Raw genomic sequence first — 7,859 nt, forward strand, 5'->3', positions numbered from 1 at the left:
AGTTTTAATTTTTTGTTATGTCGCACTAACACAGTAGAAGTCATATGGCGATTTTCCAGCTTAAATTGGTGAAAGCAACCCCGGGTGCATTATTTTAGGCACGAACGGGCACCTGATTAGAACGACCGATGTTCTGTAATGTAGCTTCAGACAATACGTAGAGGGACGTCCGTAACCGAGTGGTTAAGGTCGTTGACTTCAAATCACTTGCCCCTCACCGCTGTGGGTTCGAATCCCGATAGGGACTTTGGATTCTTTCATGTGAGGAAGCTATCCAGCTAGCTTACGGAACGTCCTCCACCAGTAAAGCTGGAACGTCGCCAAATGTCCTATACTGTGTCGGTGTGACGTAAAACCCAAGTAAAAAAAACAAAAACAAAAAAAAACAATACGTAGAACATTGTTGTATCATATAACAACTATCAAGACAAAAAATATGTAAGGTTGTTATCAGATTTATTGTCCAACACGTCATGTATATACATGTTCTAGTACTAAGTATACAAAGTTTTGTACTAATGACATATTACTACATTAATCTGGCTTAATAACTACCAAGTACGTGGTCCTTGGTCCCCACCACAGGAACAATAAGTTAATGGACAAATCTTAATGGCTGGGTGCAGGCAGTTGAAGGTGCACCACCCATCCATGTAGGCGAGCCCTGCAAAAACACCTAGAGCTTGGCATCCCCAATTAGGCTGTGCTGTAGGACCATCAGTTTTGACAGGCGCGTTTGTTGTCCCCTTCGAGGTGGTAACGGTCACGCTGTCTGTAAAATCAACGACAGATTACATGATAAAAATGTCAAAGAAAAATCCACATATTGGTAAGGTTTTGATGTTGTTGTTGCTGTTTCTTTATTTGCGGAGGATACTGATACTTCCGGTTGTTAATGAGGTTATTGCTTTACATAAAGCCACTATGTCGAGGTTGTACTGTACACTTTAATTTGTCTTGCCTTTGTTATTATTTTCAATAAATTATATTATTTATTATTGTTTCTTTAATATCTGCAGGCGTGTCGCCTTTATAAAAATGCCGTACGTCTAGCCTCAACAGTGCGTATAGACTAGCCGTACGTACGGCTAGAAGTTTTGGGAAGTAATACGGGTCCGTATGGCTAGTCACTGCCTAAAAATTATATGTCAAATGAAATGTTTACCTGTAGTGGCTGGTACATTGTTACAGTCAGGAATAATTGCGATGTCGGCACAATTGATAAAATTTTCCTGTTTTCCGAATCCCATTCCACAATCATCATCATCGCAACCCCAGTTGTTTCCTTTACAAAAGAAAGTTATTAAATATGTATCAATATATATTGCGTATGATTGGTTTATATGGCGGAATGAAAAGGTTAGGATTATATCTTTGAATTTTATGGCATTTAGCACATGTAGTTTTATTCATGTGCGGATTCAAAGGGATTTGGCTCGATTGTGGAACCCCTCTGAGATATGGATATCACTTACATATTTTAGCAAAAATCACGCAAAAAACTAGTGGCAATAACCCGAGAACACTCTGAAAAACTAAATTGATTAATGTAAAGCCTCTGTGGAAGGTGCATTACCCCCTGTTGAACCCCTCATGTATCACCCCTTGTTTTACCCGTCATGCATTACCCCTTGTTGAATCCCTCTAGTGATATTTTGCTTATTCAACAGAACCGACGTGATTGTGTTTGACCTTAATACTGTTCAAGCGTGTAGATATATCATTTTTTTCATAAAAAGTGACATTGTGATGTAGGTACATGATTCACAACCGTGTGATTGTTCGTTCGGGTCCTCTTTGGCTCACAAACAGTTATTTCCACACGTCATTGGAACTGCTATGTTCCAAGAAGCGGAAATAAGTTCAAATATCATTTTAATAAGCTGAAAAGTACCTGTTCTATCGCGAAAAGTTTCCAAAATAAGCTGAAAAGTGCTTTCTATGCGCTTGTTTTCTCGGGCGATTTTAATTATTTAACGCTAAAACATGCGAAATGTGAAATTACATTTATGATTAATAATCAGACGCGTGTTTCTGTCTCAGATGAAGGTTTGTACATGACTCACTGTTTCATGTATGATGTTAGCATCGCTTAGCTTTTTAACACTTTGTATTTTGCAGGTACAGAATGCTAGGATCTCAAGATGGCACACCATTTAGTTGATGGCCTAACAACACTTACGGCAAACGATACCGCTGTAAAAAGTACTTCCAAAAACTACCATTTAAATAAAATGAGCAAAGGAATTATAATTAAAACCTGCGTTGTACTTCCATTGGAGAATACACTGTGTACACACAATACCCTGAGGCATATCTAGCTGAAACGTGTAAAACTCTTGTTCCACGTTGTTGATGTCATAACGCGTTGCACCGTAGGTCCCTGCGATTGTTAATAGCATCCCTTCTTCTGCACAATCTTCATCATCTGACGTCATATCGTTATTGACACATAATCGGAATTCAAAATAACCTGAAAGGCAGTTTGATTTTCCTTCTTGCATAAGCATGTAAATAATGGTAACGAAAATTGAACAGACGATTTACATTGGTAAGATTGTTTCTGTAGTCAACAATAATAGGGGATAGTGTTCAGTAGCGAACAATGAAATAAGGACGTTTTCCGTAGACAACAATAAAAGGAGAATATTTTCCGTGGTCATAAGTGTAAAGAGGATGTTTTCCTTGAAAAACGTTTTAAAAGGACGTTTAATGTAGTGAACGTTGTCAAAAGAATGTCCTAAGATACATAATTGCTTCCCATGCGGACGCTAGAAACTTTCCGTAAGCTTTTGGGAAAGCTTCTGGTAGTGACGGAATCAAATTGAATGACAAATGACTAAACCACACAGTGGTGAACGGCAAATGACTGGAAGTCAACCAATTGTCTTGGATATTATTTTACGTGAAGTCGGCTGCTTGAGACAATCAACGCTCAGAGGTACTTGAAGTCAGCAATTAATTCGTCAACGGCTGCAGGCAAGACTAATGACTAGAAGCAGGCGAAATTATAACAATCAACGGTGAGGGGCAAGTCACTGGAAGTCGGCGCCTATAACCAAACAACGGTCCGGACAAGTTTCCGGATGTTGGCGACTACATTTGTATTATTAACCAATCAACGGTCCGGGGAAAGTGACTGGAAGTTGGCGAACTTTAACCAATCAACGGCCCTGTGCAAGCGATAACAGGTCGGCGACTTTAATCAACCAAGGTTCAGGGGCAAGTCAGCGATATTATCCATTTACGATGAGGGACAAGTAACTGAAAATCAGCGGCTTTTACCACCGGCCGCAAATGCCAAAAATAAAAAATAAAAGATGCACATACCTTTATGGTAGGCTGTGATTCGTACAGTTATGTCCATCACGTTATCTCGTGTATTATAACACCTGCTGATTGGTCTGTTATATGGCGCGTTCATGCCGCCTGCTTCGTGGTCACGTGGCATTAAATTCTGCACAGGATCCCCGCACAACCCGCACTCGCCGTCATGTTTGTCCCATTGATTCTTTCAAGCAAATGAAAAGTAAAATTTATGTTGAAGTTATATGCAGATATTTATCATAAAGCATAAGATAAATAAATGTCCACTGCTTCAGATTCCGTGATAATAAATAAATACATTTTACATTTTACTTACGCTATATCCACCGCAGTTTAAACCCATATCGTTGTAGTTTTTAGGCGTGCTGAACCCTTCCCTCCACATCGAATTTCTTGCCGGTGGGATCGCAAGATAACCGTGACCCATCACGTACGGCACAAAAACGAGGACAAGAAATGCGAAACGACTCATTTTTTACGAAATGTTATAGAAAATATGACTCGCCAGGCACGACCGTAATCTTTTTATAGTAGGTGGTCAGGTTCTTGCCAGGTATTTGTTTACGACAGGAATGCAAGATTAATTAAAAAGGGTCAATAGCAATATTAATTTGATATACTGATAATATTCTAGCCTTAGTAGCTTAATATGTAAGTTCGTAGATTAATATATCAATAAAGCAGATCGGAAACAAATGTTCTGACCTCTGTTTTAATTTGTCTTCGTACATGAGACTAAAGCCGAAACAAAAAATGCGCGTGCGCAGAAAATTATAAACATCCGATATCACGATTTCGGTTAAACCACACTACGGATACTTTTTTGTTTGGTTTAATGTGAATGTATTTCACTGAGGAGAGGCATATCTGCTACACTGGTACTTCTTTCTCCGTGGGATTTATCATTTCTTACTACAACTGATGACTACGAAAGCGTAATAGTATCAAATTAAACAAAATTTAAAAATGTAAAGGCGCTGTAACGCGAATAAAGGCGTTATAACGCGAAACAAAAGGCGTAATAACGCGAAAAAAAATGCGTAGCAACGAGAATAAAGGCATAGTTACGTAGTTAGTCATTTTTATGATGACCATTGCCAAGTAGGATAGTTTTACTGAACGATATATCTCCGATCCATGATATATAAGCGACTTATTATGTATCAGAAATCTACATTTGTTAAATTCTTTCGAAATGTGAAATATAATATATAATTATGTAGTATCTGTCAGCCATCAAAGTTTGTTTACTTCTAAAATGTCTTCCAGAATCAGATTTTTATCATATTTTTCATAATACTAATCAAGAAAGCCTGAAGCCAGATGATACAGGCGTCAAATGACAACAAAATTACCTGATTATCTTCTTTCGTAGAGCTAATTAAACATCTGCCAAAAGTCAACATCACGTATGGAGTCCTGTTTGGGACATTAAAAGAGTTGCAGGACAAAGAAATACGATATGATCGATGACTAATTTTTCATAATTATGATACCAGTAAACCAATCAAAATCAGCATATCAGTTGTATATATGACAATAGATTATTATTATTATTATTACATTTTGTATTAGATCTATTATTATTATTATTATAAGTTATCATGTAAGAACATGAATTTACAATAAAAGCATGAGTGAATAATGATAATACCACCCGTATCATTTAAGTTATGAACTATAAATACAGAAAAATGATGTTTTTACTCACTTTTCATAATTTTTATGTTTTGATTTGTAAAATACATGTACGTAAGTATGATCGGATCAAAAATGTAACTGATATTTAGGCTGTGTCTTTGGGCACATATGCGCATGCACAGCATGCATACGCACTGTACTTATCTCATTTAAATCAGGTCAAAGTCAGTTAGGATATGATTTTAAAGAGATTGAAACTGTATAGAAGAACAATATTTTTATAATCAAAAACCGGTATATCAGGTGTCCTTCCGTGAGTGTACGCGTATTGGTTTCCCAAATCAAAATATTACAGATGTTTAAACGAAATGCGTAATACCCATGTATGTAAGAAATATGTATGACAATAGTTTGAATGCTGATATACTGGAAAACCCCAGCGTTATCTTTTCGTATATGTATAACATTACAAATTTAAACAAAACGTCGTGAAATAAGATATTCGTAAGATAACGATTTAGGTACAATAAAAAGTAAACAATAAGTATTAACAATAAGTAAAAGTAGCGCATCGTGACTTTGCGCAGAGCGCAATGCGGAAGTACATGGGTTTATATGCCGTGATTGGATAATGCACCGTTATTAATATACCAGTATAAATATATATATATAATGGTCATTCGCGATAAAAGTTATCATATATTAAAAGATGCTAGTATATATTAAGTAAGGATACATTGAGTGAACAGGTGATAGTTTGTTTGCCATATTTTAAGTATACAGTTGTAAGTGTCAAAATGAATATTCTATTCTATATATTATAATGACAATTACTTAGTCTACTGTAAAAATTAGATTTATTATCGACTGAAGGGAACTTAAAGTGATCATGATTATAATGTTGATGATTATGACGGTATTGTTGTTGTTGTTGTTGTTGTTGTTGTTGGTGGTTATGATGATCATTATAAGTACATGTATAACGGTTATGATGGCAACGTTGGGACAATGATGGTGTCTATGATGATGATGATGTGCTTTGTTGTTTGTTTCCATGATTATGATTGTGGTGATGATGATGATGATGATGATAATGATGCTCAGTGTTGTTTATTTCGATGAGGATTTTGTTGATAATAATAATGATGATGATGGTGATGATGATAATGGTTATGATGATGGTTATGATGATGATGATGATGATGATGATGATGATGTGCAGTGATGTTGTTGTATTTTTGGGTTTTTTTCAACGATGATGATTTTGTTTATGGTGGTGATCATAATAATGATGGTGAATATTACCAAACACTTTTGCTTTATTAATTATATACAATCGACCACCTTTAAATTACAATTTTGCCTCAATAAAGGGTCGTATTATTTATAGGTAATTGATTGGTAGAACAAACACAATACCCTGTTTATTGATAATACTTATATATTTCATAATACCATATTTCATTTTGTTTTATGATATATAGATACGACAGGAAAATAAAACAGATGGCAGATCAGAATTTGTTAGATTTGAGAGACTCTGGATTTGAGGACGTAAATGTGGACTTCCTACTTCCAACTGGTTTCTTAGTAACGCTCCCATGTAACAGGCAAGAACTGCTATTTACTTCTAACATACATGTGTATTTTACAGTATATTACGTATTTTACAGTATATTATGTATTTCACAGTATAAATATGTATTTTGCATTATATAAAAGTAGGGCTAAACACAACTTAAGCACCAACTGTCAGCAACTACCAAAATGTTTGTACCTATTAGAATTAATCTCTTAAAATTGCTCTGAAATATTAAGCAGAGCTGTGTGCGGTGTATCACCGCTCGTGTTTTAATATTGCACGTATATGCGTGAATGGCACCTTCTTCTGTAATAAGTCGTTTTGGTATATATAAACGAAAGAAAAAATAGAAGAAACTATAATATAAAGACAATATACTTATACATCTTTTAAATTTAATTTCAATGCTACGTTTAAAAAGGCTGATATGGTAATATTTGTTATCTCAAGGTGTGTAGATAAGTGAAAGTTGATAATTTATATAACAATTATCATTGTTACATTATCATACTAGATAATTTATCTATAACTTGTCTTAAAGTACATCATAATATATAGGATGAACCTTGGGTATTCCCTTGGGTTTCGCATGTCGTTCTAAAATTTTCCGACTGATTTTAAAAGAAAACAGAATACATTCTTTTAATTAGTTTAGTTTAAACATATTTATTTATGCTCGATTGCGTAACAAGTTCTTGCAACTTATATTAATCACTTTCGAGTCCTTTTCCTGGAACCTACCAGTACGGGTGTCATATGAAGAAACATGGTCGTGACCCGAGTAGGGCTCAAACCCATGATCTCTGGGTTGAGAGGCAGACACCTTAACCACTAGGCAACTGCTCCCCTCGGTGTACTAGACATACCATTTAAAGTGACTTCACTGAGTTTGTAAGACATGACGGCACTGGAAATACCATTTGGAGATTTCGTGCTGTTTTTTCAGAATAATTACTTTTATTGTTAAAAAAGACCCCAAAATGAAAAAAGAAACGTTGCAACGTTTTTCAATCAAATCGGGCTAAAAATCGCACAAAAATTGATGTTCAGTTTAATTCTGAGTGTATTTCTTTATTATATCTTGCAGAAATTCCCATTTTAAGTGCTGAACTTGATCTTTGTAAGAATTTCAAATTTTATGTTTCTAGGCTTTTTGACCTCAGTGGAGCTCCTTTGATATACGGTGGTCACAAATTATTAGCTTTGATGATTAGCTTTATCATTAAGCAAAAACCCTGATAACTCTCAGTAATTATAAAACATGATATAATTAACTAAATATATTTTTTGTTATTTTAGCGCATATTTA

General features: G+C 35.3%; 1 protein-coding gene across 1 annotated transcript; it reads right to left on the minus strand.

The window, feature by feature from the left end:
- Window positions 1–467: 467 nt before the first annotated feature.
- On the minus strand, window positions 468–3,883 carry LOC132730123 (uncharacterized). The gene is made up of 5 exons (XM_060715978.1): window positions 3,644–3,883; window positions 3,331–3,511; window positions 2,261–2,473; window positions 1,166–1,285; window positions 468–772 (listed from the first exon to the last, which is right to left on the minus strand). The coding sequence occupies exons 1-5, from the start codon at window positions 3,797–3,799 to the stop codon at window positions 552–554; spliced, it is 891 nt and encodes a 296-aa protein (XP_060571961.1). The 5' UTR covers window positions 3,800–3,883; the 3' UTR covers window positions 468–551.
- Window positions 3,884–7,859: the final 3,976 nt, after the last annotated feature.

Source organism: Ruditapes philippinarum, unplaced genomic scaffold (genome assembly GCF_026571515.1).
Source record: "Ruditapes philippinarum isolate M1 unplaced genomic scaffold, ASM2657151v2 ctg1882_1_1_1_1, whole genome shotgun sequence".
NCBI classification, from domain to species: domain Eukaryota; kingdom Metazoa; phylum Mollusca; class Bivalvia; order Venerida; family Veneridae; genus Ruditapes; species Ruditapes philippinarum.

What these genes read in the sequence shown, in the direction of transcription:
- LOC132730123 (XM_060715978.1), bottom strand. Translation starts at nt 3,799, where the DNA reads ATGAGTCGTTTCGCATTTCTTGTCCTCGTTTTTGTGCCGTACGTGATG. An exon ending in TAAACTGCGGTGGATATAGC is followed by an intron (nt 3,512 to 3,643) that starts GTAAGTAAAATG and finishes TTTGCTTGAAAG; the next exon opens with AATCAATGGGACAAACATGA. An exon ending in CAATGTACCAGCCACTACAG is followed by an intron (nt 773 to 1,165) that starts GTAAACATTTCA and finishes TTGATTTTACAG; the next exon opens with ACAGCGTGACCGTTACCACC.